The sequence below is a fragment of the Panulirus ornatus genome, chromosome 32 (genome assembly GCF_036320965.1).
Source record: "Panulirus ornatus isolate Po-2019 chromosome 32, ASM3632096v1, whole genome shotgun sequence".
In the NCBI taxonomy this organism is placed as follows: domain Eukaryota; kingdom Metazoa; phylum Arthropoda; class Malacostraca; order Decapoda; family Palinuridae; genus Panulirus; species Panulirus ornatus.
In genome coordinates this window covers 25,350,895-25,370,780 of record NC_092255.1, presented here as the reverse complement: position 1 = coordinate 25,370,780, position 19,886 = coordinate 25,350,895, and the positions used below count along the sequence as shown (strand labels likewise).

The window sequence follows — 19,886 nt, the reverse complement described above, 5'->3', positions numbered from 1 at the left end:
TATTATGTTTATATGTATATATGAAATTGCTTTCTTTTATCGTAAACATGAGCATCGTATAATGTGCTCTGACAAGGTAATGTACACGTCCGTGGTAACACGTACCTGAGTGTACCTGCCGCGGTAACACGTACCTGAGTGTACCTGCCGTGGTAACACGTCCCTGAGTGTACCTGCCGCGGTAACACGTACCTGAGTGTACCTGCCGTGGTAACACGTACCTGAGTGTACCTGCCGCGGTAACACGTCCCTGAGTGTACCTGCCGTGGTAACACGTACCGTCGTTAGCACGTCAGTCTTAAGAACTCTCCACAAGTTATGATACATTTTTTCTTGTCAGTAACATCAGGCGATGTATCGTACACTCAGCTCTTTAGGCTCCATAAACATGATTTATTCCGGTTGGAAGTAGTTAACTGAACTGATGATTTCGATGACGGGCGAGGTGTTACACGGTACCGCCAAGAACAAGTTGCTGGAACGCCAGTGGAAATGCTTTGTCCCTCTCGTGTCTTGATCATCGAGAACACAGAGAGGTGTGCGGGCGGGCACACCAGCGGCAGACGAGACTACCCTGTGTTCTTACGGTAAAGATCCTCCACCCCTCCCACACACACACACACCCACACACACACACACACACACCCCAGGGTTAAAGAGGTTAGAAAAACCCCGGGGGAGCCATTTCCCCTCACCAACCCCCCACACACGCGCCCCCCATATGCCATTCATGTCACCGTTGCCGACGGTTATAACGAGGCAGTTTTGTTGTACGGCTGTTATGTACGCCGCCCCCCCTCACCTCTCTCTCTCTCTCTCTCTCTCTCTCTCTCTCTCTCTCTCTCTCTCTCTCTCTCTCTCTCTCTCTCTCTCTCTCTCTCAGCTGCCGTAACCCTTTGGTCAGATCCCCTCCCCCTCCCTGACTTAATGCCCCCCTCACTTCCCCACCCGTGTCTCCCCCATTCCACCCCATCTTCCGTATTCGTGTTGATGTAGGGAGGTCCCTCCTCCCCTCCCCCCACGACGTAATCTTAACCCCCTCCCCCACGGGGGGGGGGGGGGGGTGTTATAACGATACATGTCCATTACACGAGGCGGGGGGGGGGGGGGGAAGGCTGGAGGGCAAGAGGTATATAATGATTCTCCTTCATTAGTCACGTCGGCCTTAACCTTAAGGTGGGGTGAGGGAGGGGTGAGGGTGGGGTGAGGTGTGAGGTGTTAAGGCCACTATACCTGTGTGTCCTCACATCATTATTCCCCGGGGGGCCTCACCACTTCAGGATCCTCTGTGCCGTACGTGGCGTTCAACTCCTGATCCTTCCTTGTGGCTGAGGAGCCTCACCCAGGGCACACACACACACACACCGGGTCTGGATGCACTCTGTGGGAACCCCTCCACAGGATCTGCGCCGGAGGAAGCTTGTGGGTCGTGATGCAGTCTGGGTGGAGGAGGAGGGATCTCTCTCTCTCTCTCTCTCTCTCTCTCTCTCTCTCTCTCTCTCTCTCTCTCTCTCTCTCTCTCTCTCACGGAAGGACCCCGTGTAGGGAACCTTGCTTGTTGCCTTGAGATGGTGCAGACACACACGTCTTATAAACTGTCCTCGTCACCTGGGGTAGAGAGAGAGAGAGAGAGAGAGAGAGAGAGAGAGAGAGAGAGAGAGAGAGAGAGAGAGGCTCTCTCTCTCACTTCGTCCCCAGAGCCCCGACTGTAAATGCTCCCTCCCAGCCCTAAGCTGACAGTCGCAATTTTAAGCTGGTGATATCCAGCTTATCTTCTTTCTTGCAGCTTAACACGTCACGGCTCATTTGGTAAGCTTTTATTGGAATTAGTGAACGTGTTGATATTATTATTATTATTATTATTATTATTATTAATATTATCGATGATAATAGTATTATCAGTCTGATTATTATTATTATTATTAATGCTTTTACTATTCACAGTTTAATAAATTAACTCGATAATGTTGCTGATGTTGTAGAGAAGATTACAAGGCGAAGTAAAGAAAGAGTTGTAAAAAGATTGATATTAAAGAGACGTTGATAATTATTGATGTTATTAACGATGGTTGGTGTGTGTGTGTGTGTGTGTGTGTGTGTGTGTGTGTGTGTGTGTGTGTGTGTGTGTGTGTTTGAATACGAGCGTAGCCATTGTCATCAGCACCAGCTGTGTCCTCATCCACTTTACAGTCATGATAATTAGTAGAATTTGTTCTTCAGTTTCCTCCTCCTCTTCCTCATCATCATCTTCATATGAACAGCATCTTAAGGTTGACCATGTGGTTGGAGAGAGCTGTGTGTTGGTGGACAGTAACCACAGCATCTTTAGCCTGGGAAGGATGTACAGTTTGATCATTTTCTTATTCAGTTTAGTTTTTCATGTGACCGTATGACAATGATAATGATGATAATTATAGTCATATGATAGATAATGGAAGAAAGTTCCTGGGCAGAACTTTCAGTGTTCATAACGAGTCTCATTATATCAATAGGGGTTTATTTTTGTATATATAGAGGTAGGATAAGCGGCGCTAGGACCCGGGGAGGCATGGGACTGTTTACATCCAAGTGAGACCAGTAGCAGGGTAAGGCAGGCTCCTCTCCTGCTGGAGGAAACATCAGTGTTATGGTGGGCTGGGGATGGCGTGGGGTGGGTTCCTGCCTGCCTGCCTGCCTCTCTCTCTCTCCTGCGCCGGGGGCGCGGATGCCGCCGCTGTCCTGATGCCTCCTGCCACATGAAAGGTGCCGGATGTCGATGTCCTTCCTGGGGCGTCGCTCCTGCTGGGGGGGAGGTGAGGTGGGGTGGGGAGCTGGTCGTCAGCCGTGACCCAGCTGGGGTCATGGCCTCCTGCACCGCCGCCTTCAGCCACATCTCCAGCCAGTAGGTATTTGCATGTTTACTGCAACACAGGTTATCTGGTCATTCCCTCAGGAAGTGGGCGAGGAAAGCGACGTTGATACACTAACTCTGGCCGGTAGATGGGGTAATTAACACTGTGTTTTAATTACGTTGTGGCCATCCATCTTATGATCTTTCTATCATTTCTGGTTTTTTTTTTTGTCTTTGATTGTTTTTAAGTCGTCTCACTTTGGAATCAAGGTCGACTCAGGAGAACTTGGTTGAAGATGTCTTCTTTGAAAAGACTTGGCCCATTGAGACCCAGTTAATGTGCAGTCGTGAACTAGAGTGTGGGTCTCTCTAGCTGACTGGACCGGGATTGTGGCCTGGCTGACTGGGTCAGGATCATCTCGGGTTTAGGTTTGACAGATGTCCTCTGTGTGAGAGAGGGGAAGGTAGGGAACGAGACGTGTCTCGGGAAGTGTTGAAATGATATGCCGATTAGGTGTGTACTTAGCCAGAGGAGCAGAGGCGATACGGGAAAGATAAAGAATGTATCAGCTACTCTACAGAAATAATGTCAATGAAAAAATGAAAAATGTAGATATTGGTGGTAGTTAGTACGTGGGCAGTTTAAGTTACAATTGGGTGTGTGAAGGTGTTTAGCAGTCGGGTGTGTGGCAATAGGTTGGGTCAGCCGTGATTGGCTGTTGCCTCCAGGCTATTGTCTTCACATTTATTTATAGAAACCCAGAACAATAAGAGCCTGATTGCCGGCTGGCAAGACAGACCATTAGTGGATCCTGGTAAGGTATTTCCATTCTTCCTCCTAAACCTTCACTTGTGATTATGGATGTATTTGTTGTTTCGACTGTATTATACAACACGAAGGCAGACTACAGCTGTATGATTTATGTTGTAGTTCAACAACAGAAGCGTCGGCGTAGACCACGACCAAATGGTTCATTAAGACGTTATTTCTTCTTCAGATCCTAGAAGACCTCAGCACCACTACAGGTGTTAAGAGGTTCCAGTTTTAGTAAAGCGAGGCAGTAGCTCCCATGACCAGTAAAAAGAGGCAGTATTTCCCCAGGATCAATGAAGAGAGGCATTATTTTTAAGACTAGTTGAGTCAATAACTCCCACGACCAGAAAGAGAGGCAGTGGCTACCAGGACCAGTAAAGAGAGGCAGTGGCTCCCAGGACCGGTAAAGCGAGGCAGTGGCTCCCAGGACCGGTAAAGCGAGGCAGTGGCTCCCAGGACCGGTAAAGCGAGGCAGTGGCTCCCAGGACCGGTAAAGCGAGGCAGTGGCTCCCAGGACCGGTAAAGCGAGGCAGTGGCTCCAGGACCGGTAAAGCGAGGCAGTGGCTCCCAGGACCGGTAAAGCGAGCATGGCTCCCGGACCGTAAAGCGAGGCAGTTGCTCCCAGGACCGTCGTACCGGTTTCCGTTGTACCGGTCTCCACCGTCGTACCGGTTTCCGTTGTACCGGTCTCCACCGTCGTACCGGTTTCCGTCGTACCGGTCTCCACCGTCGTACCGGTCTCCACCGTCGTACCGGTTTCCGTTGTACCGGTCTCCACCGTCGTACCGGTCTCCACTGTCGTACCGGTCTCCACCGTCGTACCGGTCTCCACCATCGTACCGGTCTCCACCGTCGTACCGGTTTCCGTTGTACCGGTCTCCACCGTCGTACCGGTCTCCACTGTCGTACCGGTCTCCACCATCGTCCCGGTCTCCACCGTCGCACCGGTCTCCACCGTCGTACCAGTCTCCACCGTCGTACCGGTCTCCACCGTCGTCCCGGTCTCCACCGTCGTCCCGGTCTCCACCGTCGTCCCGGTCTCCACCGTCGTACCGGTCTCCACCGTCGTCCCGGTCTCCACCGTCGCACCGGTCTCCACCGTCGCACCGGTCTCCACCGTCGTACCGGTTTCCGTTGTACCGGTCTCCACCGTCGTACCGGTCTCCACCGTCGTACCGGTTTCCGTTGTACCGGTCTCCACCGTCGTACCGGTCTCCACCGTCGTACCGGTTTCCGTTGTACCGGTCTCCACCGTCGTACCGGTCTCCACCGTCGTACCGGTTTCCGTTGTACCGGTCTCCACCGTCGTCCCGGTCTCCACCGTCGTCCCGGTCTCCACCGTCGTACCGGTTTCCGTTGTACCGGTCTCCACCGTCGTCCCGGTCTCCACCGTCGTACCGGTCTCCACCGTCGTCCCGGTCTCCACCGTCGTCCCGGTCTCCACCGTCGTACCGGTCTCCACCGTCGTACCGGTTTCCGTTGTACCGGTCTCCACCGTCGTACCGGTCTCCACCGTCGCACCGGTCTCCACCGTCGTACCGGTTTCCGTTGTACCGGTCTCCACCGTCGTACCGGTCTCCACCGTCGTACCGGTCTCCACCGTCGTACCGGTTTCCGTTGTACCGGTCTCCACCGTCGTACCGGTTTCCGTTGTACCGGTCTCCACCGTCGTACCGGTTTCCGTTGTACCGGTCTCCACCGTCGCACCGGTCTCCACCGTCGTCCCGGTCTCCACCGTCGCACCGGTCTCCACCGTCGTACCGGTTTCCGTTGTACCGGTCTCCACCGTCGCACCGGTCTCCACCGTCGTCCCGGTCTCCACCGTCGTACCGGTTTCCGTTGTACCGGTCTCCACCGTCGTACCGGTTTCCGTTGTACCGGTCTCCACCGTCGCACCGGTCTCCACCGTCGTACCGGTTTCCGTTGTACCGGTCTCCACCGTCGTACCGGTCTCCACCGTCGTCCCGGTCTCCACCGTCGTACCGGTTTCCGTTGTACCGGTCTCCACCGTCGCACCGGTCTCCACCGTCGTACCGGTTTCCGTTGTACCGGTCTCCACCGTCGTACCGGTCTCCACCGTCGCACCGGTCTCCACCGTCGCACCGGTCTCCACCGTCGTACCGGTTTCCGTTGTACCGGTCTCCACCGTCGCACCGGTCTCCACCGTCGCACCGGTCTCCACCGTCGTACCGGTCTCCACCGTCGCACCGGTCTCCACCGTCGCACCGGTCTCCACCGTCGCACCGGTCTCCACCGTCGTCCCGGTCTCCACCGTCGTACCGGTTTCCGTTGTACCGGTCTCCACCGTCGTACCGGTCTCCACCGTCGTACCGGTCTCCACCGTCGTCCCGGTCTCCACCGTCGTACCGGTCTCCACCGTCGTCCCGGTCTCCACCGTCGTACCGGTCTCCACCGTCGTACCGGTCTCCACCGTCGTACCGGTCTCCACCGTCGCACCGGTCTCCACCGTCGTACCGGTCTCCACCGTCGCACCGGTCTCCACCGTCGCACCGGTCTCCACCGTCGTCCCGGTCTCCACCGTCGCACCGGTCTCCACCGTCGTCCCGGTCTCCACCGTCGCACCGGTCTCCACCGTCGTACCGGTCTCCACCGTCGCACCGGTCTCCACCGTCGCACCGGTCTCCACCGTCGTACCGGTCTCCACCGTCCGTACCGGTCTCCACCGTCGTCCCGGTCTCCACCGTCGCACCGGTCTCCACCGTCGTACCGGTTTCCGTTGTACCGGTCTCCACCGTCGCACCGGTCTCCACCGTCGTACCGGTCTCCACCGTCGCACCGGTCTCCACCGTCGTACCGGTCTCCACCGTCGCACCGGTCTCCACCGTCGTACCGGTTTCCGTCGTACCGGTTTCCGTCGTACCGGTCTCCACCGTCGTACCGGTTTCCGTTGTACCGGTCTCCACCGTCGTACCGGTCTCCACTGTCGCACCGGTCTCCACTGTCGTACCGGTCTCCACCGTCGCACCGGTCTCCACCGTCGTCCCGGTCTCCACCGTCGTACCGGTCTCCACTGTCGTACCGGTCTCCACCGTCGTACCGGTTTCCGTTGTACCGGTCTCCACCGTCGTACCGGTCTCCACCGTCGTACCGGTCTCCACTGTCGCACCGGTCTCCACCGTCGCACCGGTCTCCACCGTCGCACCGGTCTCCACCGTCGTCCCGGTTTCCACCGTCGTCCCGGTCTGCAGGTGGAAGCTGTGGAGGAGAGAGAGAGAGAGAGAGAGAGAGAGAGAGAGAGAGAGAGAGAGAGAGAGAGAGAGAGTGTACTCCTGCCTCCCCAACAGAGGGCTTACAGCCCTAGTCTGCGTGCCTGTCTGAGGACTGCGTCTGGGTCTTCACTACATTCTCAGAAGAATTTGTTAGGATCAGGGAACTTTTGAGATGGCGGTCTCTCCAGCCATTGACTCTGGTTTAGGAGACGGTAGATATCTACCTGTCTCAGTCTCGTTTAGAGGGATTCGGAGAGACGAGAGACTCTAGTTTCTGGGCTCTACCCAGTCTTTTTGTAACAGCACTGACTCAAGAGACTGCAAGATCTGGAAGATGAGAGAGATGTCTCCCACACTCGCACGTGAAGAGACTTTTGCAAGGACTCAGATAAAACTAATAGACAAAAGATGTAGTGTTCTCTCCCTTTTTTTTTTTGTTTCGTTTTTTTTTTTTTTCCTTTAATGGCAACATCCTCCACCCACGCTTACACACACTGATATGTGTGTTTGCTTATTCGTTAATTAGTGAGAATGCTTTGACGTTATCTCATTACTCGCATTAGGAGGGCAATGGTACACATTGCTCATTTGCATAATCCTGCAATTTATGTGTGTATGCAACAGTCGTTAGTTCTGTATTTGAAGGAACTGCGTAAGACTCACCCACTGTTTCTCTTGGATGCATAATTTTAGTGAATTAAATGGATACAGCTGTAGCTGCAGTTCAGACAGTGTAATTAGAGATGCCTTTCCTTGGGATAAAAGAGGCACTATCGTGTAAAGACATGCGGGGGGGGGGGGGGGGGGAACCCGTGTTGAGGTATGCAAATTAGTTCTCCTGATGACAGATAGGAAGGTACGTGACTGGAGATTGTAATGTCGTGCTGAGGCTCTTGAACAGGACGGCACGAGAGTGTGTAACACAGCGGTGCAATGGCTTGGGTACGGTGGCCAGACCCTCCTGCGCCTCACCCCTCACGCATTTCGTGCTCCCCCGAATCCCCCATCCCCCTTGCCCCCAACAGGGATTGCTTCGGTGGCAGGAAGAACGGAGCATCCCGGCCATAAAGGCCATTTTGAGCATTATTTGTGTACATTTTGAGCCGTCTTATCGAGCCATTAACTCTTCCCTCTCGCGCAGATGATATTAAGGCCGGTAAATCTACCCTTGAGTTACGACGTGGTCGTTGCTCTGCCTCAGCTGAGATCGTCTGGCGATGGTGCCTTGCTTGATGGGGTCGTACACACCGGCTCGGGTCGTCGTCCACAGTTTTGCAGTTGGTCTACACATCTGTTAGGGTCGCCCATACCTGTGTAGGTAGTCCGTCGCACCTGCTAGGCTTTTTCACGCCTGCTGAGGCCGCATCAACATTTATAAGGGTCGTCCACACCCGCTGGGGTTGTCTCCACATGTGCAGAGGTCGTCCACACCTGCTGGGACTGTGTTTCACGCCTTCAGCGGTCGTCCACATGTACGCAGACACGAGAGTAAGAATACAGCACCCTGCTTTTATATTACGTGCTGAGAAATATACTCCGCATATCATTAAGACATCTGAGAGACCGGGTGTGGAGTCGGGCGTAACGAAAGGCCCGCCGTTGCGACAGATTCACATTGTATTTGAGAATATATTAGTTTCCCATTTATTCCTTAATTAGAACTCTGCCATTTTCTGTGTGTCACCAAGTCCAAGTTGGAGTTAAAAGATATATATATATATATATATATATATATATATATATATATATATATATATATATATGTATGTATATGTATATATATATACATATATGAGGAAATCCCCCTAAAAATACTTGGTGGGATTTGTGTCACTGCCGTGGCAACGCCATTAGACGTGAGCGTGTGAGGAGTTCCCAGCATAAGAGGTGTGAATACCTTGCCGTCCCCGGGCTGCCACGTGAAGAATATGACGGGGGGAATTTTTTAGTGAAAAATCTGATGGTCGTGAAAAATGGAGAATGAATATTTCAAGGCTGATATAACGGGGGAGGTTGGGTGGGTGGGGGGTTGAGACGCCTGCCGGTGTGGACGGTGAGAGAAGTAAATAATATTTCGCTCTGTAGGTAATGAAAAAAAAAAAAAAAGAGACAAAGAAAAAAAATAGGACTCAGTGCGACGCATTTTTTATGGTTGTCTTTTTACAGGAAAGTAAATACTGCAGTGTATACATGTGCTGGACAGACGGTCACAGAGGCAGAACAGAAGGCAAGATAGACGGAGCATAAGGTAACGTAGGACTGAAGGCAACATGGGCAGGAAGGAAGGAGTCTCTCTCTCTCTCTCTCTCTCTCTCTCTCTCTCTCTCTCTCTCTCTCTCTCTCTCTCTCTCTCTCTCTCTCTCTCTCAGCCAATTTATCTTACACACACTTCTCCACTCAGCCGCAGCCAACGCCAGGTACCCTGTACCCCACATGTCGACCGGGTCCCTAAAAGAGGAGGATGAACAGCTAGAGATTAGCTTTGAGCGAGCAGGCCGGTCTGGAACTCGAACACAGGCCTGTAGTCATCACAGATTGCGAGGCTAACCACTGCACCACATGTCTTCTTTTTTAAGATTAACGAATTGAATGCGACGTTACGACCCGTGAGCACGGGAATGACAATCAAGATATACAAAAGGGCGCGACTCATCTTAAGAAAACGAGGACAACCAGAACAGAAAAATGCGTCACAGGAAAGAAAGCGGGAATACTGACCCAAAACAAAGAACGGAAAGTCCTTGGGCGGTTGTCCGGCTAGAACTTGGACTTAGTGACATCGTTACTCATCTCGCATACTCACTTTTATCCATCTGACTCACGCCCTCCCTGGGACATATCCCAGACCCCACCTCTAGGCCCCACTTGATCTAGATTCGCCTAGTGCAAATCACACTTCCACTCCTCGTCTTCACTGTCTTTCTCTCTCCTTCCGTTTTCCCTCTCTGTCGCCCAGGCTTCTCCTGCGACATCCAGGTTCTTTCCTCAGCCTTCCGCTTCAACGCCAGCAGTGCCTCCGTCAGTAGCGTCACCACTCCCATTCTCCGCCCCCATGAACGCCAACAGTGCCCCTCTCCCCCGTCAACGGTGTCACCATCGCCTCCCTTCCTCCCCTTCAACGTCAACGCACAATACAGTCAGCATATCATGCGCTCTCCGGCTCATTCAACGTAATGCATAATTCATTTTTATGTAATGCGATATTAGATTTTTCAATGTAAATGAGACAGATATACGAGCGTTGCCAGTAGTTATTAGTTTTTGTCCCGATTTTTGTGAAAAAAAAAAAGAAGAGAAAAAGACTAATGGTTGATTCCACTTGGGTAAATTTATTCCAATGGTTCCTTGATGAGGTCGGTAGGAATTGTGTAGATGTTTGCTCTTCATTTTCTTCTTTAGGGTCATCTCATCACATAGGACAGTAGGGACCCGCATATCACAGTGTGGTGACCTTACCACAGTGTGGTGACGTTAACACACACACACACACACACACACACACACACACACATACGAGTGTGTGGTGACCTTATGGAAGCTTGGAATGCCAAAGAGGCTTCGTGCTCTGTATTTACACAAGAGAATCATGTGATAGGCTGGTTAGAAAGTTGTTATATACGTAGTGAAGTTAAGATAGACAACGGTTAGTTATGGCCAACTCAGTGCACTATAACACTGGAAGAAAAACTCTGGCTTGTATGTTATATTATCTGTGATGCCTCACGAGGGAAACCAAGTAGCTTGTGTAATCCGGACGCCTTCACGACTACCCTGCCTTCTGGTGGAGAGGAAGGTAACTATGGTGACGGGTCCTGTGCTTCACATCCTCGAGCACATATATCTGTCCAGGAGGGATATTATGGGACGGGCGTCCTCTTTCTTGGGTATTATATTTGCATAACTGCCCCTCCCTTCATCAGAAGGCCTCACCACGCAAAATTACTCGCACTATCTTCTTTCAGAGCAGGTCCTCCCCATCTCCTGCAGCAGACCTTTGTTCCTCGTACCCCACCCACGCCTGGTGGAAGCACTACGGCTCAAGCAGACGCTCGTCATAATGAGCTGCAACAAAGACTTATAAAGGAGTGGGTCGGTGGAGATGAGTGTAAGGTAGAAAAGTAAGAAGCAGGGAGACAGAGAGACACAGGCAATACTGAAGGGAAAGTAATTGGGGCTTTGATGTGAAGACTGAGTTAACAGTTTAGTATAGAGTTGCGTATTGGATTATTATTAAAAGGATAAGAGGGACAAGAGAATGGGATGAAAGAAAATGTTCATGTTATCCTGGTCTTGACCTTAGAACATCGTCATCCTGTGTTACGAATATTTTACTACCCTTGGGTCTAACACACCCGGAGGAGGAATATATATATATATATATATATATATATATATATATATATATATATATATATATATATTGTGTGTGTGTGTATGTATGTATGTATGTATGACAGTAAATAAGAGGTAAATGGACGTGATATTGTAAGAAAAAAAAGAAATTTGAAAGTTCATACGAAAAATGTTATTACTCTTATCAGCATAACACAGAGCGCATTCCTTATATTTTACAAGTACATTCGATATATTGGATTGAAAGCTGGAACATTATAAAAAAAAGAATATTTAAGAGTACAAAACTCGCTGTAACCGTCAGAAACGGGTACATTAAACTTATATATGTATGTAACAAAGTCCATTCCGTCCGTCCGTCCAGTCTCCTGCCCTTCCTTGTGTATCGCTTAATTTTATTGAAGATGTGAAATGGTCCGATGTAAGATAGCTGGAACTAAGTGTAGTGTTGCTCCATCGTGGGTCTGGAGACCTCGCAGTGCCCACCTGTCCTGCACCACTTGTATATACAGTTAATGCGAATTCATCGTTCGAGCAGAGGCTCCGACGAGGTACTGCCTCAAGCTTTCCCTGGTCGGTGGTTGGAGGGGTCGTGATTCATCGGTTTGAGGACTTACTGCCTTGTTAACTCAAGTTCTGATGAGAGAGAGTGTTTCATGAAGCCATAAAGTTGGCAGATTGTGACAAACCTGTTATGTATACAGGCGAAGGCTTGGTGTTAGCGGAGGTCCTGGGTTGGGAGGGCGGATGTACTGGAACCCTTGACGGCGCCATCTGGTCCCCCAAGAATGGGGACCACATGTCCCAGTCTCGCGTCGTGTGTAAGCCAGTGGAAGAAAAACACGGGTGTGTAATAACAGAAGCCTAGGGCGAGTCCACATGGATGGAGGAGAGTGGAAGGTCCGGGTGTTGGGGTACACACAAGGCGTGTGAGACCTGATCATTTGAGGTATGGAAGAGAAAAGAATGTGTCAGTGATACAGACGTAAAGGTAAGAGGTGTGGCCGTAGTAGAGAAAGACGAGACACACGTGGTTTTCATACAGGAAAAGCGAGATAGAGAGGAGTGATGTAGCTGTAGCAGAGAAGACAGCACTGAGGGGGATGCAGTTATTAGCAGCGTTGGTTGTGGTTCTTGCAGTAGCAAGAGGCTGGAACAGACGCTCCCCAGGACCCAGCATTGTTCACCAGTTATGTGTGGTATGGCTGCCACGACATTCACCACACAAATTCCACCTCCACACAACCAAATAACAGCAGTTTACGACACCAGCCCAGTTTGCGGTTTATATACTGACAGGAATTATGGTATGCTGTAGTCTGCACAAGTTGGGCAGGGATGATTCCCAAGAAATTTAAACAGGGCGTAGGGTTCAGCAAGGCTCTTTGTTTCACACACACACCAGCTGCCGTGTCTCTAGGAATTATAAAGTTGCAAGTTTCTCAATTAAGTCTATTTATAAATTAACAAGCAAGTGTCTTTGCTTGGACACACACACACACACACACACACACACACACACACACACACACACACCATTATTAGAATTTCTGTCACGTAGGCTAGGCAGATAGTGGTAGGGGGGCGGGGGCCTCGCTCTATATCCCCGACCCCCACCTCCGGCCTACGAAAGGAAAGTTTTCTTGATCTTTTTAAGTGGGATTTCGTAGCGTTATTGACCGAGTGTGTCCCGCATAGTGAAGTACTGGCCAGAGTGGGAGAGGTCGCGATGGATGTGAGCAACTTAAGTATAGCGCGTTTGGAGCTGTTCTAAGTGTAGCGAGTTTGTGACAGTTTAAGTTTAGCAAGGTTCGGGCAGTTTCAGCATAGTGAGGTTTAGAGAGGCGTGGGAAGGGAGGGAGGTGGCTATTGTGTGGAAGGAGGAGTAGAGTCAGGAAGGATTAGGGTTTAACTGAAGGTGGAGGTTGAAGAAAGTGGGACACTGGAGGGATTTTTCAGGGATTAGATTGAGATTGGAAGAGGAAGGGGTACGTGATATTGGAAGAGGAAGGGGTACGTCGAACCAGAAGGAAAAGTGATAATGAATGGTGGGAAGAGGGTGAAGTAGGAGGAACATATTAAAGATATAAAGGGGTGAGAAGCAGAGGGTTGACCAGATGTTGCGAGTCGAGAGTTGTGTTGCAGTTCGATTGGTTGAAGAGCATCTCGATCCGTGAGTGGTTCACGTGTGACTAACACTCCTTCGGGAGGTGTTCCCCTGCGGTTTTATACGGAGCAAGTTCCAGGTCGGCTGGTTAATGAATTGGGCTTTCAGCCTATCGACTCCCAGTATCTTCACGGCCGTCAGCGTATACTTATAACCACCAGTTGAAAAATTTGTGGTTCATTTAGGTGTTCGATGTAACTGCAAGACTGTTTACGGTGGCGCAGCATATATGACTTATGCAAGAGACTCTTGGTAAGATTTTTGAACACCCGGTAATTACCTGTCTGTACATTATCGAGGAAGGGATCTACATTCATACAGCCTCATTTCTTGATTTCTTCTTCCTTTGCTTGTATGTTGTATGTTGATTTAGAAAATGACCACTTTTACGTATGAGTATGATGTGTATTATTTAAACGTCAGTTCTTCAAATATCTTCACATACTTCATTCCAGTTTTTCTTATTAGTTTTGTATAGCATTCTATAACAATTTTATATATTTTGTAAGTTTTTAGTAAGTTATACATAACGGGAAAAAGGAAAGATTTTAGACCTTTATTTAGATATGGGTAAATAAAGGTGACAAGCTTCAGTGTGGGACAGATTTTTAGTTCATGTTATGTATGATAAGGTCATACGAGGTAAGTAGGTAAGGGAGGTGATGAGATAACAGTGTAGGGAGAAAGTTAGCTTAGACTGGAGGAAATAGACGAAAAGGTTCCTGCTAGATCCCCTAACGGACGCTGAACTAAGCCACGAGATCTTCGCTGATGTGTATCCCACCATGACCGACACCCATAGAAAAAAAAAAATGAAAGAAAGATATCGTCCTAGCAGCCATGGTGCTAGGGCGTGGGAGCCCTGTAGGCTGAGGAGCTCAATTGTGGTGCCTCTAGTCTTATTGGATTTGTCAGCCTCGCTCCATCCAGTACACTGGACGCCATTTTTTTTCTACTCAGGACGTGAGCCGTGGAGCTGAGACGTTTGATTTCTTGTGTGGAAGGGCCCCTTATATGGAGGAGGCTGTACGGGGGCCCCTGATGTGTAGCATGTAGGGGAAGGAGAGGACGGTTGTGTAGCTCCTGACATGTATGTATGGGGGTGTCCTGCCCTTATGTGTTGTAAGGAGGGGAAGTATCTGCACCCCAACTGTGGAGGGGCAAAGGGGTCTCTCTCTCTCTCTCTCTCTCTCTGCAGAGGGGAAGTTTTGATATATCCCATTAAATGTTAATCAGCGTAATCATAGAATCAGTGATACCCTACCCCTGCTGACACACACACACACATGGTGTAGTGGTTAGGGATACTGACTCTTGAGTCAGCACGGGCCTGTCCAGAGTAGAAACTGCAAAGGTTTGGATTCTAGGGACAGCATTCGACCGAAAGCCAACCCAAGTGTTCATCTTCCTCTCTGGGCTGATTGATGAATGGGCATCTGGCATAGGTTGGTGTGTGTGCATAGGACTGAAAACACGGTACATCTATACAAAGATAAAGTGACGGGTAACATAATTGTAAAACTTTCCCTGTAAAGCAGAGATATTTATCATAGATAATAAACACATTTCTCATTTCTATCAATTTAGCTTTTGTTATCATACATGCACAGGAATATATATAGGGTCGATGGTCATGTGGTTATCAGAGGGGAAAAGAAGTGCACAATATACTGGGTTGAGGGTTCTGTATCCCTTTACTTACACTGCCTTGGTATTGATTCCCATGTGCCGTGAGGTTACATTACAACAGAGTCTTTGTACACCCTTTCTTGAGTGTATTTGTTCACTATTTACTGTATCGCTATCAAACATACCATCTTCAGCAAATAAGTGTTGTCAGAGGTCGAAGAAATGCAATATTTTAATATGAAACACTGCTTGGTGTTATGTGTTTATTGTGGCAATGTCATTGTGAATATCCAAGGCTGTGTGTGAGTTGTGGCTTCTATACTGTGTCCTTTGTTTGGTTGCTCTGTGTCATGTCTGCATTGATGGTGGCTATTTTTTCTGTTGTGGCCTGTACATATTTCTTTTATTTAAATGGTATCATTCATGGGTACAGGTTTCCTATCGAGATTGGGCGTAAAAGGAAAAATTGCAGAATTGGCATGCTCTTCAAATGATGATACACTTGGTCTTTTACATAAAGACATTGTGATGGAATTAGAAAAAGAATACATTGGAAAGTAATTAGTTCCCCTGTCTATCAGTGAAATTCAAGAAGCAGATTCTGAATTGGCTTTTTGTTGATTTGCTATTGCTGACACAATATCCCTGGGAAATAAAAAGAAAAATCGTTTTTGCCATGTGATCCATCCAGAGAATGGCATGCAGCAGCCAAGTCTTAAAAGTAGAAGCCAAAGTAATAGCTGTAGAATGGAAAAAAGTTGAGAGCACAGCAGAATTGTGGCAAAATGAAAAGGGGTTCAAATGGAAAAGTGAGAGATGAATTGCTAAAGTGAACTGCTTGTAAGTGAACTTTGTATAAAAGGAAAGTGGAGTAAAAGCTTTCAAATGCGTAAACAGAACTCCATACCTCTGTGTGGGTGTTGGCCTGAATATCAATGTTTATGTTTGTGTGTATTTTTGTTATTGATAGCTTGTGTATGCTGGACAGTGGACCAAAACCTAGTTTCCATAATTCAATCATCAGAAGGTACCCTTCATGCATTCAAATCCTTGGTCTTTCAGCTTTGAAGACATAGATTCAAGCTTCATTTCCACAAAGTTTGCACAGTTTGACATCCTATGTCATCAGTAATATATCTACACAATCTAGAGGTTTTCTTTAAAACATTTGCTCTTGTCACAATTTAGAATATCTTTCTATGCAGTTGTTGCTCAAGATAAAACTTTCTTGTCTGTATCCTTTTTGTTGTATAATTGTATGTGGCCTCCATTCTTGGACCAAGTTACTATACATGCTTGTATCCAGTGTGATGAAGAGTATACCAGAATAATGTAAGATCTTGTAAGGTAAGTGCATATGATGTATATCCTTATACATATATTTATTTCGTTTAGTAGTTTAATGCTGTACTTTCAAGCTTAGGTTTATCCCATTTTCCTTATTGATATCAGGATTTGTGATCATTTGTGGCTCAGGCACCAAGGAGGTTACACTTGTTAACAATAGTTAATGTGCTTAGGTTTTACATAGAGTGACATATCCAGGTGTACATAAGTGAGTGGAGGTTGTAGTTTACAACTAGTAACTCTTCTGTACTGCCCCACAGCTGTGAGCTTTATCAACTATGTGCTCCTGTGCTTAGTATACACAACGTGGTTGGCCTGCCGTTCAGGAGAGGGATCTCTGCTCAGAGTGGTTCGGACCAAGGGCCTCAAATACTTTGTCCTTGCTGCTGTGGACGTGGAGGCCAACTATCTCGTCCTAAGGGCCTACCAGTTCACATCCGTCACGTCTGTCCAGGTACTCCTTTCACCTTTGTCTTAACTTGCTCTCACCTGTAGTTACATAAAAATTTTATTTAGCCAATTTAGGTTGATGGTTACACTTACCATCTGATGGAAGGAAAAACTGCATCTTCCTGATAAAACTGGTCTGTATTACCAATTTTTAAGTAACAAAACATGGATGTATTGAAACTAGGAACTGTATATACCCTTACCTGCACTTATCAGCTTGAGGATCACTTTTTGGGGGCTCCCACAGTGTTGAGTAAGCCAGTCATGTCCTTTGGATGGGACCCCAAGTCAGAGAGTGTGATGTGTGTGTCTTTTCAAGGTGAACACGGAATAATTGATGAGTATGTGTACTATGTCTTCTTTGTAAAAGTTGTATCTTGGGCATGTGGGGTTTTGTGATTTGTTTCATCAGTGTTTGTAATACATGAGAGATGGGTTGTGTCCAAAATGCATAATTTGTTCATGCCTGAAGAGTGTAGTTTCAGGTAGGTGCATATCTGTTATAGTTGTTTTTAAGACTGAATTGGGAGGGCAGTTGATTAGCATTTGTGAGGTTGTTCATACTTGTTGTGTCTCAGTTTTTTCTTCATTTATTCATGCACTGCTTTCAGTCTCTTGGTATTTTTCTTTATTAGTTATTGTATTTTTCTTAAATGGTAATGATATTGCAGTGCTCTCTTTCACCTTTAGAAAATACTGAATTTACCAGGAACTTTATTAAGCTTTTTTCTTGAACAGAAAAGTAGTAAAGGTAGGTATAGAGTTTCTTACCATAAGTCTGTTTTGTTCAGACACACCAATGTGTTTCGTAAGTTTTTATTTAAATTCCTGTGTTACACATGAAACGCCTTGAAATCCTCCTATTTCAGTGCATAGCTCTTAAATACTGTTGTATCTTTGGATATACTCCAGGATTCTTGTACACTGTACTGAATTTTCTGAGAGTATTTACATAAATGCACTGTAAACTTGTGTTGCTGTTGCAGCTACTGGACTGCTTCGTAGTGCCTGTGGTGCTGGCACTTAGCTGGCTCTTCCTCAAGGTGCGTTACAAGCTGGTCCACGTCCTGGGCGTTGGTCTGTGTCTTCTGGGTGTTGGATGTCTCGTCTGGGCCAACGTCGAGGACGGGAAAGCCCCCATACCTGGTAATTCAGGTACAGGGATGGTTGGGGAAAATTAGGTTGACTGATATTCACCAACATGTATCAGTCAGGTATTTGTCAGGAGCAGAGTAATACTAACCCTTTCCCTGTGGCATACCCAATATCCACAAGACACTCTTCATGTGGGAGATTCATAGATATTATAGAAAATATCTTCATACATTTGTATCACATTTAGCTTGTGCCTATTACTAGAGGAGATAGGATATAATGCAGAGCTGTGATCCCAGTGAGTGAATTATTATTCTGCTACACCATGAACTGTTGAAACATTACTCTGATGTACTTACACCTTATTGCTTGATTAGTAAACCTGTTCAACACATAGCATAATCAGAAATGGTATTATTTTGTTTAGAATGTCCCATGTGACAGAACACACACGATATATAGAATATGCAGATGATACTTTGTCATCTGTTTCACAACCTGATTCGCATAGCTTACCATACTCTTTTCTCAGGTTTTTCATTTTATGTGTGCAAGAGCCAAAAATACATCATATGTAATGGTTGTGTAGATATACTAATTGTTCTGTTTGGAGAATGTCAAGTAAAATAGTTACTAGACTTGAAGAACTGGGCTTCATCAGTTTTGTTGAGAAGGGCACATGAATGGTTAAGTTACCTATGGGGATTTTTATTCAGAGACTCACACTTATTCCTGGGACTTACTCTTACCTTTGGGACTGCATCCTACTCTTGTAACATGTTTAATGAGAGGGTCAGTTTGAAGGCAACTGGTCACTAACTTTTATCATTGCCATTATCTTAATTATCTAAGATGATTGCTTAAAAACTGAAAAAATAAGAATTACATTGGTCATACAGTATTGTGGCTACAGGTGCTCTTTAGATAATACTATATACTCTGAGTATTATCCAATTAGTACAGAATGTTTCGGTGTTGAGAAAATATATAGTATCTGTCACTCATCCTAATGCAAAGTCAAGCTTCTAAAGTGAAATTGAAAAATGTGTATTCAACAAAAATTCTACCACAGATGACCTTGTATTTTGATATGATATATAAACATGGTGCTATACATCTTAATATCTTAAGACTATGGTATTACATCCTCCAGCATATCTTAATATCTTAAGGCTATGATATTACATCTTCCTCGCTGTGTTACCTGTGTAGTGACTGTTTCTCCTCCTTAGGTTGTCTGTGTTCTCTTATATGAATTTGGTTGTGTTAGTATATCCTTCATGGTGAGTTGTATGTATGTACATACATCTTGTACCATGAATGAGTATATCTGTATTCCCTTTATCTTCATTGAGTACCTCTGAACTCTCTATACAGTGACTGAACTTGTCTTCTTGTATGTAGACTGGTTTTGAATGGATCCTTTGTTGAATATGAGTCCTGTACTCTTTATCTATTGACTGGATGTATTGACCCACTTAGTGGGGTGAGTGTATGTCAAGCACCTGTAGGATGAGTGTCATGGTGGTGAGCTTGGATGTGCTTATAGTGCACTAACTCTGGTTGTGGGAACAGGAGCGGAGCGGTTACTGGGAGACATGTTGTGCCTGGGTGGGGCCACGCTCTATGGCATCAGCAATGTGGCACAGGAGTACGTGGTCAAGACATACGACAGTGTTGAGTTCTTGGGCATGATGGGCCTCTTTGGCTCCCTCATCAACGGAATACAGCTGTGAGTAGCCTTCCTTTTGTTTATTTTTTTGCCTTTGTTCTTATTCCTGGTTGCCATTTCTTCGTTAGCATCTCTACAATATCATTTGTTGTCATTCATATGTTCTGTAAATCTCCTGTTCCCTTTTAATGTTTTTTATATGTTTTTTTAGCATATCTGTCATTGCAATACTATATGGGTTGGGTTGACAGTGCAACAGTTGTGTGTATATAATCTGCCAGCATTGATGATTTTATCTC

At 47.2% G+C, this 19,886-nt stretch overlaps 1 protein-coding gene across 1 annotated transcript in view; it reads left to right on the top strand.

The window, feature by feature from the left end:
- LOC139759274 (solute carrier family 35 member F2-like) overlaps positions 1-19,886 on the top strand; it is a 67,764-nt gene that overhangs the window by 13,241 nt on the left and 34,637 nt on the right. The window contains exons 2-4 of the mRNA XM_071681419.1: positions 16,631-16,824; positions 17,807-17,975; positions 19,491-19,647. Of these exons, the coding sequence (XP_071537520.1) occupies positions 16,631-16,824; positions 17,807-17,975; positions 19,491-19,647 (520 nt within the window). The remainder of the gene's footprint in view (positions 1-16,630; positions 16,825-17,806; positions 17,976-19,490; positions 19,648-19,886) is intronic.